The 26,451-nt window shown below is 42.2% G+C and overlaps 1 protein-coding gene across 10 annotated transcripts in view; it reads right to left on the bottom strand.

Moving 5' to 3' along the window:
• Window positions 1-765: 765 nt before the first annotated feature.
• The window catches only part of LOC129763487 (ankyrin repeat and KH domain-containing protein mask), a 74,571-nt gene continuing 48,885 nt past the window's right edge, over window positions 766-26,451 (bottom strand). For 5 of the 10 annotated variants that reach the window (XM_055762600.1, XM_055762606.1, XM_055762602.1 and 2 more), the window contains 16 exons: window positions 24,071-24,137; window positions 23,704-23,881; window positions 23,319-23,618; window positions 22,628-23,042; window positions 21,113-22,563; window positions 20,950-21,052; window positions 20,575-20,703; window positions 20,030-20,427; window positions 19,138-19,963; window positions 18,946-19,082; window positions 15,643-15,930; window positions 15,278-15,568; window positions 10,005-15,212; window positions 8,488-9,942; window positions 3,172-3,351; window positions 766-3,083 (listed from right to left, as the gene is read on the bottom strand). In XM_055762600.1, the coding sequence (XP_055618575.1) occupies window positions 3,054-3,083; window positions 3,172-3,351; window positions 8,488-9,942; window positions 10,005-15,212; window positions 15,278-15,568; window positions 15,643-15,930; window positions 18,946-19,082; window positions 19,138-19,963; window positions 20,030-20,427; window positions 20,575-20,703; window positions 20,950-21,052; window positions 21,113-22,563; window positions 22,628-23,042; window positions 23,319-23,618; window positions 23,704-23,881; window positions 24,071-24,137 (11,456 nt within the window). In that variant the 3' untranslated portion in view covers window positions 766-3,053. The remainder of the gene's footprint in view (window positions 3,084-3,171; window positions 3,352-8,487; window positions 9,943-10,004; window positions 15,213-15,277; window positions 15,569-15,642; window positions 15,931-18,945; window positions 19,083-19,137; window positions 19,964-20,029; window positions 20,428-20,574; window positions 20,704-20,949; window positions 21,053-21,112; window positions 22,564-22,627; window positions 23,043-23,318; window positions 23,619-23,703; window positions 23,882-24,070; window positions 24,138-26,451) is intronic. The other 5 variants (XM_055762601.1, XM_055762607.1, XM_055762603.1 and 2 more) reach the window with 4 other exon arrangements.

Genomic DNA, 26,451 nt, shown 5'->3' with positions numbered 1-26,451 from the left:
TTCAAAATCAATGTGCCTGGGGAAATCCGCTTTGTCAAAACGGACAAGTCGGGGGTATTTTTTTCCCCACCGAGCCGTTTTCCTAATACGGACTTCAAAATTAATGTGCCTGGGGGAATCCGCTTTACAAATATATGAAGTCGGGGTATTTTTTTGTGTTGAGTACTTTTGTACTCGCTTGTCGTTGTGCAGACCGGAAAATGTTTCCCTAAAACGTACTTTTAAACTGATAAGCCTGGGAAAATCGTCATTTCAGATACTACAGGTGAATGAACTTTCGCTTTCCACGTAAGCACGAGATGTGCAATACTTTCAGAGGGTAATGTAAAATACAATGTTCGTTTGACAATTCTTCCGTTCACACATTTTGGTAGTCCTAGGCATCATATCAAACGTAAAAGGACGTTCATCAAATTTATTTGTAGCAAAGAACATAATCTATTACAAAAATTAGATGCATTCTAAAATAATATTCGAAGTGGTAAACAAGTGGATTGCATAATATAATTGCGTAGTTCTACGTCGAAAATATGTCGTGTCCTAGATACAACCCCTTACAATTTTTTTCGGAATACGAGGCAAAACGTATGGTTTTGGGTGCCAATGAAAATCGTCATATTTGCAAGCGCACCAAATGGACTTATGAGGTTTCTCAAACAAACCATTCAATTGTTCTATCCAAGAGGCGTTTCGGATGACCACAAATAATAATTGAAGAAACGAAAAAGATGACTCAACACAAGTGCTGCTGTAAGCAACAGGCGATTCGTTTTCAGCATATTTTTCATTACTTATATTTCATTTTATTTTATATGGTTATTTTCCAAATATAATATATAATTTATAGAATGATAATAATATTTAATAATAATAATCATTAATTAGTTAATCAATAATCCATCAGTAATCATTAATCAGTATTTTTTTCATTTTCCACCATTTTCAAGTTCTTTTATTACCATCGTCATTATGTGTTTATTTTTTCATATATATTTTTAATCGTACGCTAATGCAATTGTTATCATACTCTCATTACTTTTTTTTATTGTAACTATATAGATTTTACTTTATTCGCTCTACTCTGCTTTCATTATCATTTTCAATCAGAGTGCGTTATGCTGTTGTTGTGTGTATGTATATAAGTTTCACTGTTTTTTTTTCGATAACGGTTATCGGCAACATTTTTTTTTTTTTTCGAATCGGAACCAAACAAATAGCAGCGACAATACTCGTGCTTTGTTCGCTTACTTCAACCACGCGCACTCAAGTACCAGGGGGAAGGATAAATCAAAAAGGGTTCGCTAACCCCGTTGTCCAACAACAGAGAACTATACTAATCAATTCAGGCCCAATCGAATTAATCGAATCCCTGCTGGAAAACAACAGAAATAAACGATACCCTCCCCAATATATTTCTTCCCAACAAGGGGTTTTTTTAGGGCGTTGAGAGTTTCTAAATTATCAACCAACATTATTTGTGTCTGTCTGCCAAGCGAACCAACGGAAAGTGAGAAACTGAAAGTTTGTGTTCATCATCAGCTCCACCACTAAAAACGCGCGCAAATGGAAACATTGGTAAGGGTGTAATCTATTTTTTTATGTTCTCTAATCATCTTTGCAAGAGTTCATATTCTGCATCGCGCGTGTGCTGCGTGTTTCATATCATCATCATTTGCGGTAAATGTTTAATAATTTCCTAAGCCATTTTAATTTTTTTGTTTTGTTCTCTACCCAACATGCTTGCGTGGTTTTTTTTTGTAATTTACTTTTAAGAGGATTATTACTAGTTAGTTATAGTAGCTCTATGTATTTTTTCTGCCTTTTCCCATTGTATAATAATAATAGTAGTTACAGTTCGTCAGCCACTTCCAGTTATTTCTGCTCAGGGTAAGGAGACAATGAGAGATTTTCCAAATAAACACCGATTTTGTTAGGCGATATTTTGTCTGTTATGTTTTTTTTCGCAGCTCTCGATCGCTCATTCGCAATTTCGTTATTTAGTAGAGTACAGTTATTTTAGCAACAGGAGCGAGTGAGTATGGAGAAATAAGAAGCGAAAGATACAAAAACAGAAAATGTCCATTAATCGGTTTAGTGTTTTTTTTTTGCTAGCTTTAGTTTAATATATTAGCGATTTCTTGTTGGATTAATTAGCGTTTGTTTATCTTTTTTTTGGTTGTTGCAGGGTAGAATTCGAGTAAATATAAGTAGATTTTTGTTGCTCGCAAATTTTGGATTTATAACAACGTTTCCTTGTTTATTTCAAATACGTTAAGTTTTCATTATAGTAGCGTTTTCTTTCGATCATTCGATTCGATGAGAAAAGATTAATGGTTTTATACTTGCGCTTTAGTTTCAATAGATTGCGGACGAGAGTTTTGGTATGCTCTGTTTGTGACTTTTGGGATCCGTCGTCGTTGAATTGTGGTTGTGATTTACGATCTACGCATCCCACATATCCCACGTCAGTAAACAAGAGAATGTTTTGAAGAAAGAAACAAAAAATCATTTTACCAGCTCTAATTTCAAAATAAGATTGGATGTCAGGAGTCAATCGAATCATATTCGAAAAAGCAATTATTATTTGATAAAACCAATATAAAAAAAGGGTACGAAAAAATTACAATCCACAATTTTTTTCTCTTTCGAATTCAGGGTAATTTTGCCAATATTCAAACGCAGTTAAAAGAAAACCAAAAAGTTCATTTAAAACAAATATTTCTTCTCTTGCATTTCTCAAAATCTAAGTATAGAAGTATAATAAAGCAAAGAAAATATTCTTTTTCTCTTGAAACGTAACTCTGACTTCTCTTCTCGAGTCCTACCTTCTAAGTAACTGTTTTTTTTTGTTCTGTCTGCTCGCGGTTGTATCTGTTTTTTTCTCTACTGGATGTTTGTTTGATTGATTTTATTCATTTTTCCAATTGTTCATTTATTCTGCGGCTTTACCTGCTCAAGCAAGCTGAATCTAATAATGAGGTTGTGTAGTGCTGTCTGATGCCCTCCAATTACAACGTGATTGCAATTTCTCTCTGTTCTCTCGTGTTCCGTCTCTAATGGCCACTCCACTTAGCAGGCCAACCCTGGTGATGATTTCAGAAGACATTTTCAACCGTTAAAATTTATCGCACCCACATTTTCAACCGGAGAAAAATGAAGCAATCTACTTACGTGTTTCTCATGTTCCCATGGTTGCTGCAAAGGCCCATCGTTTCCACCCATTTCGTTTGGCGCACCGGGCATAAACTGGTACTGAAGCGATTGCATGAAATTTATATTCGGCTGATTGGATCCACCTGCATTTCCTCCACCGTTGCCTCCCAAGGCGTTATGGTACTCCATTTGAAGAGGCTGGAAGGCACAAAACGATATCACTCATATTACTCGAATTGTTAATTTTGTTTTTTTTTTGCGTCAATTGTTTTTTATTGTTTTTCTCATTAATGGTGTTTTGCTATATCAATTGGTTTGTAATTATTTTTTTTTTCCTTTTTTGGTTTCTTAGTGCACACGATTTTTAGCTTTAGAAACTATGTGGCTTTAATAATATACCACTGTTACGTGTTATGTGTTACGGAATATACCACTCATTAGGTGGAAAACGATGTCGAAAATGCTATAGACAATTTTGCGCTAAAATCTCTATAGGGTTTGCAAACCCACCACCGACACAGCGAATGCATTCTCTCCAGATGAAATAAACGACTTTTTCATTGAAAATTTTTCAATGAAAAAGTTTCTGACAGCTTTACCTGCAACATATCAACTGTCATAGAAAATTCATTCGGCTTTCGCTCGATTACTCTTAATTACAGTGTATTGAATACAATTCATTCCATTCAATCTAAGGGTGGGTTTAGACTAGTGATATATTCATGTGAAGAAATATGATGAGATTTATAAAAATCGCATCAACCGTTTACACTAGCGTGAACTTCTATAATGAATATATTCATATTTTCGGTGAATTTATTCACCTGAAGTAGAACTGCATCCAACTTTAGTGATTTCTCACCAGTGAGAAACTCACAAGCGTTTACATATGCTGAATTTATTCAAGTTATATATACCTCGAATAAGTGTATCATATTTATTCTCACCCGTTTACACCTATTTTTACGTGAATAAATCCATCTATAGCTATAGATCTCCCTTATGTAAACCCGCCATAATGCAGTAGGTTTAGTTCAGCGGTACTCAACCTTTTTTCCATAGTGGCCACATGCATGATGTGCGGGCGGCAAAAGAATATAATTAAGAAGCGTGATGTCCAAGACACAACCGCATTGTTAACATAAAACTACGAAATTATTGCCGGCGAAAACAAACGTTAAAGAAATTTAATAATAAAACTCTTTGATATAAATATTTGAAAGTGATGAGCATTGATATGTACTGTTGATTGCTTGCTGCACTGAAACTGAAATGCTTATCTTCTTCAATATTCAAGTAGTTTTTCAGTATCTCTGAAAAACATCCCCAACACATAACGGCAACAGGAAATCCGGATCGAAATTATTATGTGCTGGCGGTGGAGGCGGAAGCAATAGCATCGAAACGAATTTCCATCTTCAGTTTTCCACCGATGAACACAACTCTTAACCCCGAAACAATATTTAAAATCTGGAAAATTGAATCAACGATTGAAAAAAATCATAAATAAGTCATTAATGATTCATCAGTCACCCAGCAGGCAGCAAGGCTTTCCAAAGTGGTATTTCTCAAGGCGCTGTTTAGTTGAGTTTCTCAAATTGTTTTTTTTTTCTAATAATAGAACTTACTTATCCCACCAAATTATAAAAATCAAGATCTACCCGGATATTTGGAAAACTTCGAAGCTATCCCGTTCAAAAAGAAACTTCAAGGAGCTAGTCTTAATAATGTAACGCCATTGAGCATTTTAAGTTCAATATCGACGACTTTTGAATCAATTGTCAAAGTGCAAATTAATTCATTTGTGACTGAGAAAGATCTTATTTACAAACTACAATCTGGATACCGTAGTGGGCACAGAGGTAAAACGGCCATGATGAAAATCGGTGACGATATAGTCACGAGTTTTTTAGGAGAAAGTGCCCGAAATGTTCTTTGTACATGCATAAATCATAAACCGGTATGGTTTATTTGTAGCGAAGCAGTTGCTGTATTGTAGGAGTTCAATCTGTAACGACATTATGAGTCGAAACATACGTCAAAAATGGACAAGCTTGTTGACGCAGCCCGTGCTGTTAAATTTACTGATTTAAGAGGAAAATTGAGAGTCAGCTAAACTTTTTTGTGAAAAAGAAACAAGAAATGTGTTGCACATCAATGCAAGTTACATTGTTGTGGAAGGATACTGCTCGATCAAAAACGTTTTGGCATGGTGAATTTGTGAATGAAGGAGTTGTGAAAGAGGCTGTGGCTCAAACGATGGTCAGAAAAAATGTATTTTTGCACGAGTGAACTTATCACTAACTTATGACTAAGCAGAAAATCACAGCCATATATTTTTCGGGGCGCATTCAAAAATTTTGAAGTGGAGGAATTGGCTTGCCGCTTTCGTTCAAAAGAAACGACGAAATGCATCGATATCCCCAACGCACTGCAGAAATGTGATCTATTTTTGAGAATGTGCAGTTGCTGAATTCTGGCTACGTGTGGTAAGTTGATATCGACTTGTTTTTACCATGGAAAAAAACAAAGTTGCTATATTGTTCATCTTTGTAACAAACAAGAAGACTCATTCAGATCAGGATCAGGAAAATCTCTGCGCTGAGAACGCAGAATTTAAGCATGTCATGGAAGATTTCGCCAAAATCGCCAATTACATCAGATGGCACGCATTGAACTTCGTGGTTTCTAAGTTCTTAACACATTAAGGACCGCACGTTTTGGGGCAAACAGAACGCAAAACACGAGAGCTCGTGAGCGGTCCGCAATGTGTTAAGATGTGGACACACATTATGACGACATTCCATATTTTACCAAGGTTTACTTCGTAGAGGAAAAGCTTTGCAATGAGCAAACTCATGCTATTCAGAAACAAAAAATATATAAAACTTTAATTCTCCTCATTTGCTGACGCTGAGAACTTCCAAAGTATGGTCAACTGGGAAATACATTGTCGCAATATGGCAATGAAGGCAGATTTTTCTTGCATATGTAGTGTACCATAAAAATAATAATGTTCGGTAAAATGGGTAAATCCTTTCGTTATACGGACGATCGATTAAATAGACTTTTGAAATTAAAAAGAATAAACGTAAGGCAGAATATTCTGTGATCCCAAAGTTAACACACGTCTTATTATTTCCAAGTCTTAATTAAAATTGTGGTTACGTGTCCCAAGTGGAAACATAAAAGCATATTTGAGGACTTCAAAGCATATGAAAAAATTCTCCAAAAATGTTTCAACACCATTCATTTTGGATGATGAACATGCCCCTGAAAACATGCAGATAGAACTCATTGAAATGTAGTGTGATTTAGAGCTGTGTGACAATTTTGATAGGCGATAGATTTTGATTCTTTGAACTAAGAAAACATACTCCATGTCGGATTCACATACACTTGTAAGCAGTGGTTTTCCATTATGAAACATGTGAAATCAAAGAAAAAAATTGCGGACGATCATTTGGGAAAATCGCCTCGAATAGTATGTATTGAAGCACGTTTGTAATTCATCATTTTCTATATTGGAATGAACTAAACAATATTATAATTATTTTTATGACTGGAACAACCCACTTCAAACGTGATATCGCATTCATTTGAATTTTTTTTTACTTTATAAACTGAAATGCTATGGTGAGCCATAGAAAGTACCAGTTAAATATGTATATTATACATTTTATTATGAACAGTAGTGAAAAAATCATTGCGGCCCGCAGATGTTATAAGAAAAATGTGTCGGCCCGCACTATCTCTGGCCACCACGGATCTAAATAATTGCAGAATTCTCCTTTTCGCAGAAGACATTGAACCAATATGCCTCGTTATTAATAGTTAGGAACTTATCTCTGTTCGCTTAGTGGGCAGAAACCAACAAACTTCTGTTGAAGGCAGATAAATCCCAGACTATATACATTTCACAACCCCAAAATCAAATTCCCAGTAAACCCCCGGTTTACTTGAATGGAAATCTCTTGCCATATCACGATTCAGTTACTAGTCTCGGAGTCATAATTCAACAGGACTTAGAATGGGATACCTACATATTGAAGCAGTGTGGTAAGATCTATGCTTCTTTGCGATCGTGGAGAACTGAAGACCTTCTTTCTCAGACCTGCTACTATATTGCTACTATTCAAATATTTGTTATATCCTCACTTTATCTCCTGTGAATTCGTTATTTCACAAGCTTCTGCATATGCCTTAGGTACAAGCAAACCATTTGTCATGACAATGTCATGCGAAAATGCGAAAACAGAATAGAAACTGAGAGAGGTTGGCGTCGACATCATGCCTCATACTGTATGAGTCATACGGTATGAGGCATGATGTCGACGCCAACCTCTCTCAGTTTCTTTTCTGTTTTCGCATTTTCGCATGACATTGTCATGATAAATGGTTTGCTTGCTTAGGTAAGCTGAAGATGGCACTGAGCTGTTGCGTACATTTTATTTACAACATCAATCGATATTCCCACGTTTCACATTTACAACATACATTATTGGGATGCCCATTAACCCGTTTTATGCCAAGTGTTCGAAAAATCGAACAGCAATTCCAATAATTTTTCATAGCTTTGGAACGCAACCATATGGTAAGGATTTGGCATCAAATAATAGCTTAGTCTGTTAGCTACCACTTACTGTCAATTTCATTCAAATTCAAATCATTTTATTGGACATAAAAATCGATTTAAAGCAACTGTGTGCGGAAAGTATATAGCCTCACATAATCTAACAAAAACAATACCTCAAAATTTGAAAATATATAATTTTTTCTACAATATTACTATGTTAAAAGATCACACATTGTGATGTAGGAAAAAAATCATTGGATTGAACCTTCTACGGAAAAAAATAATTCATGAAGACTGAGGTTCCTGTAACGCCAATAATCAAAATTACACCAATGGCTTTTGTTAAAAACATTTTTTTATAGCTTGGTCGTTGATGGGTTAATAAATTTTGTAAAATTGGGAGCTGTTAATTTGATATTTAATTTACTCAAAACTCCGTTATTTCTACTCGAAAACATGAAACTTTAAAGAATACAGCGAGGTAGGGAGATTTCCATCTACAAGTGCCAGACATCTCAGTATTCGAATTCGTTTTTTATCAGGGGAATCGCCTACTGGAATCCATTACCACACAATATAAACTGTCAATATATTCTGCCATTAAATTCAATAGACATTACGTAGAGCACTTTAGATAATTGAAAAAAAAATGAACAATTAATACCAAGAAACAAATATTATTCGACCCACTTTTACCAATTAAAACCCAGAACATAAAAGGTAGCGTTCAGAGGACTGTATTGTATTGAAAATCTTACCTGGAAATGATCCGATGAAAGATGCAGATCATCCATAAAGTGTCTCGGAGGCGGACCCATCCACTGTTGGGGACCAACGCCGCCTGCACTTCCTCCTCCGCCACCACCACCCATGGCTGCTAGATTCTTGTCAACCATCCAATGAGCCGAACCTGCTGCCGCAGCTGCGGCTGCAGCTGCCGCTAACCCACTTGGATCATTGTCCATACCACCCATACCACCGCTGGATCCGTAATTGAACTTCCAGCTGGCCCGTTCTGATCCAATAGCTCGGGCCATCTTACGCCCATCATCGGGTTGTTGCTGTAGACCTCCACCAGGCGGTCCACCAACAAGTCCCCCACCATTGGTGGTCGGTTGGTTGTTGTTGGGTGAAACGTTCGGAGATCCTCCCAGTGCCATCGCAGCAATACTATTATCGATGTTCATTAGATTGTCACGCGATTGAAAGTGTGCCAGATCGGAGAACCAGTTTGTGCCACTACCGCCACGATTGCCCCCAGGCGGACCAGGAGGTCCGGGAATAGGTCCATGTTGCAGATGAGATTGATTGTTTCCGCGGCTGGACCCATACGGAGGGAGCTGTGGCCCACCGCCATTCACCGGCATACTTTGATACTTACCTATCGGACCGGGCGGAGGATTCGGGTGAAACATATTACCGTACTGGTTCGACGAGGATAGCTTGCTGCCAGGAGCGCTCTGTTGGTGACTCTGCGAGGGTGGAATTGTTGAAAACGCTGACGCTTTCGGATTGAGCCGAGAAAGCGGCGGCATCCCTACGGCACCAGCACCGATACCCATGTGTCCCTGGTATGACGATTGCAGCGGATCGGGGCCGAAGTTCAACATATGCTGACTTTGGGACTGCAGAGCATCGAACATTGTTGGCGGGGGACGTGAGCTTCCCACCAGTGGTGGTGGATGGTCACGCGCATTCACCAGTCCGCTATAATCGGAGCCGCCGGCTGCCGAACCAATGGTACGTATCTGGGATGAAGTGTTCAGAATCGGTCGCTGCACGGCAAGACCACTCGGAAGGCCTTGCGGTTGTTGTTGTTGTTGTTGTTGTTGTTGGGGTGGCTTAATCACATTCTGTTCGTTTGAAGACGGGAATGATGCCGATTGAGATTGTTGCTGGTGTTGATGTTGCTGTTGTTGCTGCTGTTGTTGTTGTTGCTGTTGTTGCTGCTGCTGCTGTTGTTGTTGTTGTTGAGCAGCGATTTGTTGATGCTGGAGAGATACCACCGGACCACTGCTGCTGGTGGGTGGACCAACATTAACCGAAGATACTCCACCCGAAGATAGCAGATGCGACTGTTGATGTTGTTGCTGCTGCTGCTGGGAAAGAGAGGCAGATGATGACGGTGGTGTGTTTGAATTGCTCGAGGTTTTAGAACTAACTGGTGAAGAAACTGTTGTTCCACGATAACCGGGAGCTTTCGATGCGTCAACCTAATTGAAACAGAAACAATCAGCACACAAATGTTACAAAAGAAAAAAAAACCGCAATTCACCTGTAATGGAGGTTCATTTTCAATGAAAGACGAACTAGCTACATGTGGATTGTTGTTGTAGATCGTCTTGTTTCCTCCTCCCCCTCCTACTCCGTGGACATTATTGTCCAATACGCCGCCGGATTGTCCTCCGCCGAGCACACCATGGTTGGGATGGTGGTGACCATGATGATGCTGATGGTGATGAACACTTGCCCCTGCTCCTCCGGTATTCGAACCCCATTGGCTACTGCCATACGAATCGTTGAACAAGGAATACTCATGAGCCTGGGCATTAGCGTGCAGATTGTTATTAATCTTCGACTGGAGTTGGGATATTGGTGAGCTCGCGGTTGCCGAAGACGATGAAACCACCGTTGTCAATCCACTTCCAATGGGTCCAGCGGTTGGGATGCTGCTGCTGATAGTGTTGTTGTTCATAGATACGACAGTATCCAGTTGCGTTGATGGCGACGATGCGGACGAAGTATGAAATAGCGGCGAAGAGGAAAGGATTACCCGAGGCTTCTGTCCGATTGGTGTTATAGATCTACCGGAACCCGTCCCTACGGGAGCAATCGATGTGCTACTAATTGTTGGAATAAGCACTGCCTCGTTGTTGGTTGGACCTGATCCACTAGATACGACCGGAGGAATAAATGGTGAGTTTTTAGCTGGGGCCTGAATGGGAGCCGGAAGATGCTGAGACGGTGGTAAGTTCAGATTAGCGGTTGAAGCAGTTGGGGCCATTGTGGTGACTCCAGACGACGACGATAGAACAGACGAAGAAGAAATTGCAGTGCTAATATTGGTGAGGACGCTGCTATTACTGCTGCAACTAATGCTGTTAGCGTTGATTGATGGGGCAGAATTCCCAAACGGTGCCGGTAATCCTTTCGCCGGGGATTGAAGGATCTGTTGACGTACCGCAGCGGATGGTGCACTCGCTGTTACCGAAGGTGTACCACCACTACTTGTAACTTGTTGGGCTGGAGCTTGGCTGGTGTTGTTGTTGTTGCTGTTAGTATTCACTGAAACCGAACCTGCATTTTGACTTATAATCTTTTTCTGTTGACTATTCGAAGTCGATCCGACGGTAGCAGCACTATCAGCGACCAGCTTGGCAAATGTACCTGTACTGTTTGTTGTAATACTGATACCAGACGGATTGTTACCGCACGAGCTCTTGATTGTATTTTTCAGCGATTGCATCATACTGGTGTAGGAGGACATAGATGTCTTCGGCGCGGAACTGTTGCTATGAACTGTGTTGTTTGAACGTTTGCCATCCTTTCCCACCAGAGCAGCATTCGAAGTATTCGAAGATATAACGCGAGAAAGCTGTGACATATTCCCGCTACCAGAGAAGAGATTTTTCGCAGCCGGTGGACGAGTAAGTATCCCTCCGGTTGGGTTCTTTCCGGTAGCAGCCGCAAGTACAGCTGAAGCCGTTACGGGTTTATTTTGATTGGAGGCAACGAACACATTTTTTCCTTTCGTCATCGCAGATGACGCCAGGAGAGCGGCAGCGTTTCCGGAAGCGACTACAGCCGACAAAGTTGGGGCCACCGAGCCGGTTATCATCGCACTTCCAATGGTAGCCATGGGCATTGGCGCCACTGGTGCAGATGTTGTGGAAGATGATGACGAAGAGGAGGACGAGGAGGACGAATTGCTCTTGGCAGTGTTATGTTTCGGAAGCATCTGAAGAATGTCTACGTCTGGATCCTTGATGAGGGTAGCTATCAACGAATGCGCTTGCTTGGTGGCCTCCAGGGATCCTTTGATCGTGATCGATCTATCGCCCTGAACTTTACCCTGTTTCTCAACCTCAATGTGTGCACCCGTAGCCGCTCGGATCGCATTGATATTGCTTCCAGCACGACCAATAACTCGTGAGATCGCATGTACTGGAACCTGAACTTTCTTGCACTCCATCGGGGTGGTTTGGCTCTGCTGAACAGAACTCTTTCGGACAACTTCCTTCCAGCCTTCCTCGCGCTTCAGGGCTGATATATTGCTGTTCTGAAGCAAAGCGTTGCTGCCAATGTTATTCTGTCCGCCACCGGTCTGCTTGGTTGGACTGATGGACTTTTGCTGCTGATCTTCGTTATGATAATACATGTTGCTTTTGTTGTTGTTGGTGTGGCTTTTCTTCTGGGCGCCACCGACGTTGCTACTGCTGCTATAAAATGTTGTTGTTTCGGTTGTATCGTGTTCTTCTTTCTCGGCAGGATGTCGATTCGAGCCGAATACGATTATAGATTTACGGTTTCCTTGTTGTTGTTGTTGTTGACCGTTTACGTGGTGCGGATGTTGATGCTGTTGCTGCTGCTGTAATTGTTGCTGATGTGGTTGTTGTTGTTGCAATTGCTGCTGCAGTTGTGTATGTTGTTGCTGATGATGATCTTTCTTGCCATCGATTTTGTGGGGTTCTCCCCTTGGAGCTACATTCTCCTTCTCGACGGTTTTCTCCCGCTTACTTTCGAAATGATCACGTTTGGTGTCATTCAAATGTTGCTGACGACGATGCTGTTGTTGACCAACAACAATTTTCTCCTTCTGTTGCTGCTGTTGCAGCTGCTGCTGGTTTTTATCCTGTACCACAGAACTGTTGCTGGCCATTGTTGTCGTACTATCGGGACTCTTGCTCTGACGATTTTGGTTTACATACTGTTGTTGATTTTGTTGCTGCTCCTTCTGTTGCTGCTGGTGTTGCAGCAGCTGTTGTTGTTGTTGTTGTTGTTGCTGCTGCTGCTGTTTGGCATTGGCTACCTTAGCGGTAACAGCAGAACTGGCTCGAGATTGTTGTTGCTGCTGGTGCTGTTGTTGCAACTGTTGCTTGCGCTTCTTGTTGTTTTTCTTCTGCTGCTCGATCAAACTGGATGTTTTGACATCGGAACTCGAACAAGAACCCTGACTGTTGGCATCGATTCCGGAGTCTCCTTCCTCTTTGTCATTGTTGGCGTTGTTGTTATTGTTGATAGCTGGTGAGTTATGATTTTCTTGGAGCTGCACTCGGATCGCTGCCGATCTGTTCGTCACACTACGCAGTGGTATAACATGGACGATTTCCTCCTCCTCGTGATCCGTATCATTATCATCGTCCTTATCATCGTCACCATCATCTTCATCGTCGCTCGGGTTGTTTTTGTTTTCACCCTCGACGAGTTTACGTTGCTGTTCACGTTTCTCCGCCTTTCTACGCTTCTTGCGCTCACGGCGCTTAGCTGCTGCAGCTTTGCGACTTTCCTCCCGACTACGCTCCAGATCCAATTCCTTCAGCAGAATCGACGCATTGATGTTGGCTTTGGTTGCCTGTTGATCTTTCGCAGCACGAATCACCTTCACGCAATCGTGACACTTCTCGAGCAGCTCCTTGTCGCTGATGGTGCTGATGTATCGGGTCATTTCTTGATCCGATGGGAATTGGGTAACGTGATTAACCATCCACTTGACTACTTTCGTGTGACCCTTACGGAAGGCCGCCATGAGACAAGACACCTTGCGGTTATCTTGTGAATCTATATCGGCTCCCGCATTGCACAGCACATCCACGACGGCCAAATGTCCCCCGTTGGCTGCGAGCCAAAGAGGCGAATTTCCCTTTTTGTTCTTCACTTCAACGGCTGCTCCACGCAGCAGAAGTAATTCCACAAATTTAAGGTGACCTTTATCGGCAGCGATAGTAAGAGCAGTATCACGGGAGGAAGGAACTGGTGCCGCATTCACATCGGCTCCCTTGTCCAGCAGAACTCGACCAACTTCTATGTAGCCTCCCGATGCGGCTTCCATCAGTGGCGTCAGTCCGGTCTTGGCTCGATGCTCGACGTTTGCTTTGCGATCCAGCAGCAAGCTGACAACCTCATGCCTTCCCTGGAAACAGGCTAGCGTGAGTGCAGTGTTCCGGTTCGTCTCAATCTGAGCATTAATATCCGAACCCATATCAAGCAGGAGTTTCACCGCTGCGGTGTGGCCGTTCATGGCGGCTAGCATGAGTGGTGAAATTCCAAGCTTGCTGCCGGTTCGGGAATTGATTTCCGCTCCATGGCTGAGCAGCAGTTTGATGATGTTCACATAGCCACCGCTAGCAGCCAAACTGAGGGGAGTATAGTCGGATACGTTACGATGCTCACGGTTGGCGTTCATGTTGAGCAGTAATTCCACCACTTCATATCGACCTCCGGAACACGCTAGCGACAGAGGAGTGTCTTTAGTGCGCTCTGACTGTGCTTCCATCTCGGCTCCATGCCGAAGGAGTGTTTCAACCACTTTCTCGTGACCAGCGGTGGCCGCCAGTATGAGTGGAGTAAATCCTTTCTTGTCCTTATGTTCAATATTGGCACCTCGACTGATCAACAGCTCAACGAGCTCTTCATGACCACCGGCACACGCTAGGGTGAGGGCAGTGTCGTGGTTGGAATCGGTTTCAGAGTCAACGTCGATTTGACGTTCCTGAACAATATTCGTCGGTACACCGGCCGGATATTGGATCGGTGCCGGAGCTGGATTCGCATCGAATTGATAGCCTTCGGCTGCCGTACACTGTTGACCGGCTGGAGCCTGTCTGATACCAGCGAAACGATTTTTCTCTTTGCGTGATTTATCGCTTTTCTTGGATAAAGCTTTACCGCCCGCTGCCATTGCGGCGACCACAGTCTGTGGGCTTTGCTGGCGCGGTATCAGAAGACCTCCCGTCTGCGGCTGTTGAGTTTGGGTCGCAACTTGCACTTGAGCATGCTGGGTACAATGTGCTGCCTGGGCCTGGGCATGCAGTTGCTGCAGCTGCTGTGCAGATTGCGCCTGTTGCTGTTGAGCCAAAATCACAGAGTTGGGATGTACAATATTTGGTGATTGGAACTGTTGCTGCTGCTGTTGGACTGCAGCTGCTGCGGCTGCGGCGGCGGCCGCCTGCTGCTGTAGTTGAGCCTGCTGCAGCGCGGCTGCTTGCTGAAGTGTTACATTACACTGGCTAGCGATCGGATGCTGATCAAGCTGATCCTGGGTGAGCTGCAGCTGCTGTTGTTGTTGCATTTGCTGCTGCTGCTGTTGCTGCTGGGCTGTCGGCAGCTGGAAAAGCAAATGCACCTGGGATGCCTTATCCGCGTCAACGTTGAACACAAATTTGGGCTGCTGACCATCGGCAGTTGAACCTCCGGGAATCCCAGCCGTACCGGCAGCAACACCCGGATGATGTAGAACGGTTGCACCCGAAGCTGTGGTAGTGGCCTGGAACGATTAAATGACGAAATAAATTTCTGTTGGTGATAATCATGACAGTCGATCTCACGTACCTGTAACTGGCTGAGTAGCTGTAGCTGATCGAGTGATATCTGCTGGTTTGGATCAAATGTCATCAGCTGCCCGGCTGCTTGTCCAGCGACGGTAGCCTGGCGAAAGCCGCACTGCTCAGCTGCTGCCTCCGAAAGATTGATATTACTACCATCCTCCTCGATCGGCGATGACGTTCCGGAGGTGGCCAGTTGGTTCTGATTTCCAGCCCAGCGCGTCTTGCAAAATGAATTCATACCAATTAGATTTGCGTATGCATCAATATCTTGACAGCTTAGATTGGCAGCCATTTCCTGTTCAAACAAGACAGAAAATGTTCGCGAATAGAATCATCAAGTTGTAAATTCCGGGGGACGGAGAAGCTTACCTGTAAAGCCACTGGTATATCGGTACATCCATTCAGCGCATGAATTACCTCATCGATACACTCGACCCATTCGTAGTTGTAGATCGTAGCTCGTGAACCATCAGGAGCGACCACAGAGCCATCCTCAGGATTGAACGTCTCCAATGTTTCGTCTAGCGTTGGATAGATTCCTCCCACACACTCGGATATTGTTTCGTTTTCCGAATCATCAATGTTAAACATCTCCAGGTGCTCGTCGCCATCCTCCACGTACTGATGATGACCGTCGCCCTCACTAACTTTGATTTGCTATAAGGTGAAGAGAACGCATTATTATTAGTGATGAAGTGGTTTGACCGAATATCCGACCAGCTTCGAGGCCGGATAGCCGAATATTCGTTAATACAAAATTAAGAGAAACGACAGGTGTATATGAAGCAAATGATGCGTTAAATTTGAGATAGAAGTAAACACATTTTTGAATAAAAATTATGAACGAATATGAAATTTTTCGTAAAGGAAATTTGGAATTTGGAAGATCGAAATTTTTTTTCGATGCCAAATGACTTAAAAATGCATTTTTTCTTAAGCCCCCGATTTCCGGTGATTCTTCGATTTTTATAAAGCTTTAACTCTAGTCGCTTTGCGCGACTCTGCTTTAAGTCCGATTGAGATGATATTTTGCAAAGAGTTTTTTTTCGAGGTGTTAAACATTTTTATGGATTAACTTTTTGAAATTTTATGGTCGATTTTTTCTCATACATTCACTGGCACCCAAATATAAAGCCATTCCATGTCAACCAATATAGCGGTTCTTAGATTTTCGTCAAAAGTGGTAATTTTGTTCTTTTTCGCAAAATATTACACCCTTATTGTTTTATTTTTTAATTAAGGTGTCCATTTTCATTTTAGGCTGGTCCGAAATATCATTTTTTTCCACTTTTTCCCAAAAATAACCTTTTTAAAAATTCATAACCACTGGAATGATTTAGATGATCGATAGATCAAATTGAAGCCATTTAACATTTAATTAAAAAATACTGAACTTGCAAAAAAAAGATTTCATTTTCGTATTTATTGATAGTAATCGTTTTTTATTGTTTTCATGACATTGGACTGACTAGAGGGCGCTATATTTTTTAATATTTTTTTCTTGAAAGCTGAGGATTTTTTACATAACATATCTCGATATCAGAGATGTTTTTTTTTCGTTTTTGCAATATTAACAAAGTTAACCGGTGGTCCGAAAAATCGTTTTCCCCCTTTTATCTAGAAATGACTTTGCAAAAAATCATGACATTTAAACTACTGAACCGATTTAGGTGATCGACACATTAAATTGAAGCCAATAAGCTAACCTTCTTTGAAAAAATATCGCACCTGCGGGAATATTGGTTTCTAGTCGCATAGGTCTAATCTAGACACATAGGAATATTGAACGAAGACTTAAAACATGTTAAATTTGCAAAATAATAATAATAATAATAATTTTCGGATATATAATGTGAAAAAACCTCAGCTTTCCAGAAAAAAATATAAAAAAATATAGCTAAACTAACTCAATCAATAACTACAAAAACTAAAATTTTTCGCAAAAGTAACATTTAAAGAAAACCAACTCATAAACTTCAATTTGAAATGTCGATCATCTGAATCGGACCAATAGTTCAAAATTTATAAATTGTTGTAGGGAAAACAGTGGAAAAAAATTAAAAATTTAAGGAGTTCTGTGACACTTCTTTTAAGCAATTTGTTGTTAGTACTTCGTCACCGTTTCTGGTGGTATATCGATGAATATCACTTCCTCTTTCAAGTGGATCACACAAATATCGAGGCAACAATCCATTTATTATTTTGAAAACAAACACCATGGTCAAATATCAATGAGGTACATATAGAGGTGGAGCAGTAGGCGGAGTATATCTGTATTGGCAAGCAAAATATCGTGTCATAATTATTTGCATTCAATATGGAATGTATATGGAAGAAACAAAACAATGTTGAAAGTACTCACGGTTGCATGATAATTTGAGCCAAAATTCTCATGAAATCGGTCAACTGTTTGTTTTTTAACAGATGTCAATTGTATCGTGGCTTATTTCGATTATTTATATGGTAAAAAGGTCCAGAGATCAATCGTATGCTTAGTTCCCGAAAGCAATAACATTTTCGGTGAAATTTTTGTTAATTGACGATTATTCTCTCATAACATACAAATCGCTACTGGGAGCCTTCGGAAAATCAACTTCATAGCGTTAAAATAATGAAACTTCGTTTGTTTCTATGAACGTGGGGAAGTGAAAATGGCACATGGAAATATCACTTTTGTCCGTCTTTTTCGACGTGATTTCACAAATATTCACTGCACTGTTTCCCAAGGGTCTTTTTGAAGAGTAGAATACGAATGAACTGAAAAGTTTAAAGTCTCTTTAATTCAATAAAGAAGAAGAAGAAATATCTACAAGTTATCTAAAAGTTTAATTGTACGCTGGTCACTAGAACTAGGTGAGTGGTATAATAGTCCGTAATTTCCAATTTGAATTCCTCACTCAATAGTAATACCCAGTGAACTTTTAAATGCACTAGCACGACATACTAGACGTGTTCTAGCATCGGGCTTCCGGAATTGCGATATCGTACCCCACGGAATCCCCACGAACTCATTAAACAGCTGCCATCTGATATCAATTTCCCAATAAACATCGTAACGACGTGATCGGCTGTCCAGTTGGGTCTCAACCGAAAAGAAGATTAAAGGTTTCTCCTGGAAAAAGTTTTTCTCCTGATGAAATTCCAAAACGTGATTCGAAACCCACATCCAAGACACCCGGTAAAGGGGACGAAAGCCCAAAATTGCCGCGTTGTGAAATGCCTTGATATAAGAATAGTTTTATTTCCGTAACTTGAAAAATTCGTTAAAATGCACAGATATATAGCAGCCCATAATTCCTTGTTCCAAAAAATGTTAATCATTATCATCATTATCCTATGTAATTGAAGTAGTTTTTAAACGTTATGACTATGTCAAAAGTAGCTCCCAACTTATGCAGCAAGCAATTTTTGATCGCTTTATAAACAAAAGTCTTATTTGTCAATTAATTCAGCTCATGTTTTGTACAAATACCATATAAAAAAACGTTGAAACCGTTAAAAATATGCCCCTACAAAATTTGGAGTTGATTTTATTTTCAAATGATAAAAATGATAAAAATGAAAAAAAAGTGTCAAAAGAAGCCCCGCACGACGGAACGGATACCGGATATCCGTTTATCTCTATTTATTATTACAGGTTCTGGATTGATCTTATTGATGTAAAACACTTACATTGCTTCCAGCCTTGTGCTGAATAATGTTCGAAACATGCTGATGCACCTGAACGAATTCCGGCGTTGGGAGAAGATCTGGGCGGAAATCGTGCATGACTTCACAGAAAATCCTCGACAAATCGGCGAGCTCGGCATCTGGAAAATAAGATAGATTCAGTTTTATTCTTGACCCTTCGGTTTCTCCTCTTACTGTTAGCTAATCCTTTTCCACTAGGAGGTGGCGATGATGGACCATCCGTGTTGGAACAACTCAGCGGTGGCGTATCGGGAGGCGATTTCGGCGGATCGACCATGAAGCGTTGAGCTATCTTCTGCAACATTTTCTGATTGCAAAGGGTATTAAGAGCGAGTTGGTTTAGCTGGTTCTCGTGTTCGGAGCTATTGCCACTGCTGTTGACTGCCACTCCGCCACCACCCATGCCCGCTAGACCTGTGCCGCTGACTGTTCCACCGCTATTGTTGCTACTGGTTGTAGTTGTGGTACCATTGCTACCATTAGAGCTGCTGCTGGAGCTGCTACTGCTGCTGCTTCCGCTTGCACTGCTGCTGCTGCTACCGGAGCTGCTTCCACCGCTCTGGCTACTTGCAGCGCTGCTGGTCGCGGTGCTCGTTGCGGTTGTAGCCGCCGAGGAGCAATTGGTTATTTCTAGAGTGTGTTGATCCAACTGACTGATTAGGTTGTTAGTGGTTTGAATTACATTCGCTGGCACAGAGGTGATCGGGGTGCCGGATGCAGCGGCACTGGTAATCACCGACAGATTTGACGTAGGAACCATGTTGTTACTCGAAGCAATCGAAGCTGCGGCTTTGGTCAAGGCGAAGCTACCCCGATTGGCTGCGATTATTGGCTGTTGGTTGCCGCCTTGCGGCACTGAAATGGTTAACTGTTGCTGCTGAGTGCCGCCCAGAACTCCCGAGCTGGTGGCGACCGTGCTCGCGGCAGGCGATTGAAGACTCAAATTGGACAGCGACTGCTGCAGCACCTGAACGTTCTGATCGGATGTTGGAATCACAGACTGTGGAAGAAAAGAGGAAACATGTTTTAACGAGTGTTCAGGTTTGCTATATCGATTTTGATCTACCAAGTTGTTATAAATTGACACCATTTGATTCTGCTGGAGAACATTCGCAGTGTTTGGCCAGATTGGTTGTTGTTGCTGCTGTTGGGCAGCAGACGCTGCTGCTGCAGCAGCGGCCGCAGCGGCGGATTTACGATTATTTTTAGCATCCTTCTTCGAAACGGGCTTCACCTTGGGTCTATCACTTATGGCGGTACTCTGGGAGACCTCTGACGGACCGGTCAAATGTGTTCCGCTGCCAGCCGAAGTCGTCGCTGCTAGCGTAGAACCTGAAGGAACTGTATTCGAGGACGCTGTGGCGGCTATTGTCGTTGTTAGTTGCAACTGCTGCTGCTGCTGTTGGTGTAGTGCTGTTGGCAATGATGTAGCTATAACTAGACCACTATCAGACGTTGTACCTCCTGCAAACAAAATGATATATGAAATTTCACGGTTATGTATCATGGAAAACAATTTTCTAATGAATCAATGGGATTCTCTCTATCTACTAAACAATTGATTCTTCTTACTGGAAATGTTTCTACTGGTGTGATAATATGTGAACTTGCCTGAAACAAGGGTGGCAAGACCGGTCGGGCCTTGCTGCTGGCCAGCGCCGACCGTTGGCATTGGCCCAAGCAACGGGGTCCCATTCGGTGCGGCGAAACTCATGCCACCAGCAGTGCCACAAATCAGTCCTAACACATTCATTTGTTTTGGGTGATTGGTGAATGATTTGTATTGTTTTTTTTTTAACATAAGTACCGAATTGATTTAATTTTTTTTTATTTTTTAATTCGATGGAAGAAATAAGAATAGAGAAAAATTGTTATAGAAAAAAAGAATACATTCCAGTCGCAAACTGGATCCATAGCATTTCTTTTTTTCTCCACTGAGTTTGAACATTCCCACGTTCGATTACAAATTATTAATCAGTTACTCACCTTGAGCAGGCGTGGTAATATCGATGTAGGTACCCGTCGGCGGTAACAGCGTCGAGGGTGGACCATTTGAATCACAAATGAATTGGATGTTAGCCTTTTGTGACTGAAAAATCAAAATAATATGAATAAAATGTGACGGAAATGAACCCTTTCAGTTTCTTACCTTCTGATACATTTCCCTCATCTGCTTATTATACTGCACCTCGTAGTCGGAACGGATTACGACACCGGGGCGCTGTTGCCCTCCACCGCCATTGTCCTCGCCGATAGGTTCGCTGCGCACTTGCTGCGCTTCCGAGCTCGTTAGGTTGGTGTCGAATGGCAAAGGTTGATGTTGCTGCTGTTGAGAAGTGACTGCAGCCAAAGCTGCCGGCTGCTGTTTCTTTCGTAGCAAACTTCGCTGTTTATTTCCTCCTGGACCAGCAGTAATGGTGACTTGCTGCTGCTGCTGCTGCTGCTGTTGTTGTTGCTGTTGGACAATTGCCGCATTGTTGGAACCCTGAAGGATGATCTGCTGTTGCTGGTCTGCAACTGCCAGATGGGATGGGATTTGCTGGGAGAGGATAGCCTGTTGCTGCTGCTGTTGACCGGGAGCTCGCGACAGACCGTGGGCAAGGCCATCTTTGAAGCCTTGCATTTGAATCAGTCGCATCTGAGCGAGTATCGATGGGTCAGTTGCAGTAATGTTAGCATCGAGGAAAACGTTTGGATTTGCCAGCATTTGATTATTTGCCAAAAGCTGCTGCTGTTGCTGTTGTTGTTGTTGATGCTGATCCAAAGCATCTTTAGACGGATGTTGTTGGAACATTTGCTTGTTGGAGACACGGATCGATTCAGGAACCTCGTGCAGACCGGGAGGTGCAGCAAGTAGTTGCTGTTGTTGTTGATTCTGGGTAATAATAAGCTGTTGTTGTTGAGCGGCTTGCTGTTGCTGCTGCAGCTGCTGTTGGGCTTGAAGTTGGATTTGACCGTTGTTTAGGAGATTTTGCTGAGCCGCGTTGTTTGCGCTAATCAACGAATGCGGAAAGTCCAATAGCAGTTGTACGACACCGATATGGCCACCCTTGGCAGCCTCAATCAGCATCGTGCTATTGTCCTTCAGCTTATGGAAAGGATCGGCACCATTTTTCAACAGTAGTTCCACGATATTCTGATGACCACCGGCGCACGCCAAAGACAGCGGCGTGTGATCATTGTTCGTCGTATGTCGATTCACGTCCGCCCCCTTTTCGATAAGGAATTTAACAATACACCAATGACCAGCCCGACAAGCCTTCATCAATGGTGTTCGCCCTCCTTCCGACTCGTGCTCCAATTCGGCACCGTAGTAAAGCAGTATATCCGCCACTTCGGTGTGTCCATTCTCGCAAGCATATGTCAGCGCTGTGTCCCCCGTTTGGGTCTGCGCATGTACATCCGCTCGATTCTCCAAGAGGAAACGCACCAGATCGATGTGTCCTTCCTGAGCCGCTTCCATCAACGGGGTAGAGGCGCCCAACTCAATGTCGGCACCATGCTTAATAAGGTAGTCCGCGACTTCCACGAATCCTCCGCAGCATGCGAGCGTTAGGGCAGTTTCTTGAGTTTCCTCGGTTTGAGCATTAATATTCGCACCTACAGAAAAAAAATGATCAATCTTCTGAAGAAAAAAAAACCCCGAAGCTTTCGGAACACTGACCTTGTTGTAATAGTAATGCCACCATCTCCTCATGTCCCTCCCTTGCCGCTTCCATCAGCGGAGTATATCCCTCGTCGTTGACCTCCTCGATGTTGGCGCCGCGCTCGATGAGAAGCATCGCAAGATCCACATGGCCACCACAGGCCGCTAGCGTTAGCGGCGATTCGAACGAATCCGTCGGCATGTTGACCTGGGCACCCGAATCCAGCAGAAGCCGGGCCACTTCCACGTGGCCGTCCATCGATGCTTCCATCAACGCTGTATGCATTTCATCAGTTTTATGCTCCTGATCAGCACCAGCCTCCAGGAGGTACCGAACCATATCGAGATGACCCTTGTAGCAGGCCAGCGTCAGCGCACTCTCCTTGAACTCATTCGAGTGCGTATTGATGCCGGCCCCGTGCTCCAAAAGGATCTGGAAAATGTGTGAACACATCAGTCGAAGCGGTCTAAATGTGCATTTCAGTGACAATTTCGAAATTTAACATCAGATAAGATCAAATTTAGATTCATTGCTCGAATTGAGAGCCCTCTCTCGTTAGTTCGGTCACTCCAGAAGCTCACGTAAAACCTCAATGAAGCAAACAAACTAGATTGGGAGACTGTTCATCAACTCAAAAGCTCCGCTCTCGGTTCTAATCATGTGCACACGTAATGAAACCACCAACCACCATCGGAGACCAAAACCTACCTTAGCCACTCCCACATGACCAGCGGAAGCCGCTTCCATGAGAGGGGTGTGACCGTTCTCATTGTGATCTTCAACGTTCGCGGTATGATTCAGAAGCAACCTGACCGCGTCCTCGTGTCCCCCGGCGCAGGCGTACATCAGTGGTGTATTGCCCGTGGACGATTGGGCATTAACGTCTGCACCGTGCTTCAAAAGCAGCCCAATGATGTCCACATGCCCTGCGGAGGCCGCCTCCATCAGTGGCGTGCAGTCATTCTTCTGACCTCGATCCTCAACCTGTGCCGACATTGCCAATAGGACCTATGGTGGGGTAGGGGGGGGGGATCGTACAGTTGAAATCAAATTTGATAGGAACTTTCGACGCAGCACGCAGTGAGTAACTTACCTGTGCGAGCTCATAATAGCCAGCGGAACAGGCCAACGAAAGCAGTGAATCGCCATCGTCGGTTGCTTCGTTCAGCGAGTTGCCCTCGCCCAGAAGTCGCCGGACGGTGTTGACATCGTTGTCGGTACAGGCGGCGAGCAGCGAGCGCGAGAGCAAGCTGAAATTACGAAGAGCATTTCTGCGTGTTACAAAACAAAAAGCAAATGGTGGTCGTGTGAATGAAAACGGACATTTTTGGTTTTTGGTTTTTGGGATTGAAAAAAGTTTGGAAATGATAGTAAAATCTAGCGTTCAATTCGAATTGGGCCAGAGAGAAAAAAAAACGAAAAGAAATTTTAACACATCGAAGGGTTTTGGAAGTACTTACTTTTTGTCCCGAGGGCTCCCACCGCCTTCGCTTGATCGCATACGAGTGAGGGCTTGTGCTGCTTCATCTGAAACGAGAGAAGAAAATACATCATTAAACACATTTTTTAACAGCGCAATTTAAACGAGAGCGCAAGACTGGAAAGATCTTAGGCTTAGATCAAATTCCATTGCAGGTGATGGTTGTAAAACTTTTAGAACAAGACGTATAGGAATCTTTCCTATGTCCTTACAGACACATGGCGGCATGGCGCGGTGGAAGATGAATACGGCTTCGATAACCAAAAGCAGAAGATAGAACTCTTCCTTAACTTAATCGGGGATCCAATTGTGTCAACTATGGTACACCCATATTGTAAAAAATGTTATATGATCTAAAAACGATGATCACTGTGATCCAAATTGCTGTAGATCCCGAGCCTCTATTTCTTTCACAGAATCTTATCTTCAAAATAGTTTGGCTTTGTACACAAATTACGTAACGCTAAAAATGCAGTTTTTGGACCCCCTCCACTCCCTATGAAACAATAAGTAACGTAAGATAAATCCCGCTCCCTCTTAAGTTGTGTAACACTAACATAATATGTGCAAGTCAGTTATTTGAAAAAAAAATCATAATATTTTAGTTTTTATCGAGTAATGAAAATGTTAACATGAAAAATCCGATATCTACTCAGGTCGGAATCAAATATTCATACGGAAGTTCCTTATATGCAAGTAGTGACTTCGGAAGAACTTTCGACACGTCCATAGAACTTCTAACACACATAGTCGGGAAGTTATTGCTCACATGTTGCATTCAAACCATCTCGGGTTTTGCTGAGAGGAAATTGAGCTGATATAAATTGATGTTGATTTATACAAAAAGTAACGGCTCCTTGGTTAAATGCAGCAGTTCATGTCGTCACATTTCACTACTTGCAAAAGATACTGACGCGCAAGATATTCGCAAAGATATTCTGCTTTGACTGGACCGCTAGGTTGTTCCACACATTAGTTGAAGATTCCCCTGTATACTCGAAAAGTTTCGTGTCCAGTTCCAAATCTCTTGTTTTGAGCTTTTCATTTAAGTGCAATCCGTCATGATCATGAAGAAATATTGAACCATTCAACTCACGGGAAAGAAGCCACTCGACGGTCAACTCGGTTTAAAAACACTGTGGCATGGAATATTTGTAGCAACCAATATTACGGTCGTTCAAGACTCAATTGATTCAAATGATAAAATGAGAAATTTGATTCAAATTGAATAATACCGAATTCAGGCAGCTCGCACACCCTTTTAAAATCAAGCCCATGAGAAAATGCGCTCGAAGATCAGTGTCTTCCTAAACGAACTACAACGTACATTGGATTGTATTGAATTGCTTCTGTACTGTATTGAATTGCTTCAGCATGACCAAGATGCCCTAGCTTCATTCTACATACTGCGATAACAAACGAAAAAGCTTATGTTTAGCAGCCATGAAAAAATTATGATGCGGTAGATTAACGTGATATTCGGGATGCTTTAATCGGTACCGGCTTACTGGCTGTTGTGCTTTAAGCCGGGTTAAGACGTTGTCAGTTACTCGTTTGCGAGTAAACGTCTAACAATCCGAAGAATTACGAACGCACCCATGCCACGAAATTTGACACTTGATTTGTTTCTTAGACTAAATACACAAATTAACTGTTGGTTGTTTTGTATTTATACTGTTCAATAGTTAGATTTTTCTTTTGTCTTTGTTATCGCCGAAAAACCTTGAGTTGTGCAGAAAAAAATATTAAAAAGAAATCGGACATAACTGAAAATGTCATATTTTTGATACTGTTACCATCGACACTAAGACGCAATGAATTCTTTTTTCTCTTTAATTTGACGAAAAAAAGTGTTGTATTGTGGAAGGAAGAGGAAAGAAGGTCTGATAAAACAAGTTCTCTTCGAGCTTCTTGAAAATCGCCTCCGATGCTTTCACTACTGATATATTCGGCCTTTAAGGTGTTTTTTTTCCAGGTTACGTCAACAGTGATGACACTATCTAAAAAATTTGAATCCGCTTTCAGCATTTTTTTTCCAAAATTTGCACGCGTTGACATGTCTCTCCATCTGTTGAGAGACATGTCAGGAAATGCAATGAAATGAGGAAACCACCCATTTTGCGCACACATGTCTCAGCTTCAATCGTTCGCTAGGATATATTAATGATCTCGGCTATTTGTTCTACACTAAAAGACCTATCTTCTTACACAATTGTTCATATCGTGTTGATATTGATCAATTCTCGACCAGTTTTGAAGCTTGAGTACCATCGAAAAATTGTTTTTTTTTGCTCATACAAAGTTCACCATAAACCTCTTTCACCGTTTCTGGCGCGGATTTGCCCAAGCCATGGCAAAATT

This window comes from Toxorhynchites rutilus, chromosome 1, assembly GCF_029784135.1.
Source record: "Toxorhynchites rutilus septentrionalis strain SRP chromosome 1, ASM2978413v1, whole genome shotgun sequence".
In the NCBI taxonomy this organism is placed as follows: Eukaryota; Metazoa; Arthropoda; class Insecta; order Diptera; family Culicidae; genus Toxorhynchites; species Toxorhynchites rutilus.
This window is presented reverse-complemented; position numbering and strand designations above follow the sequence as displayed.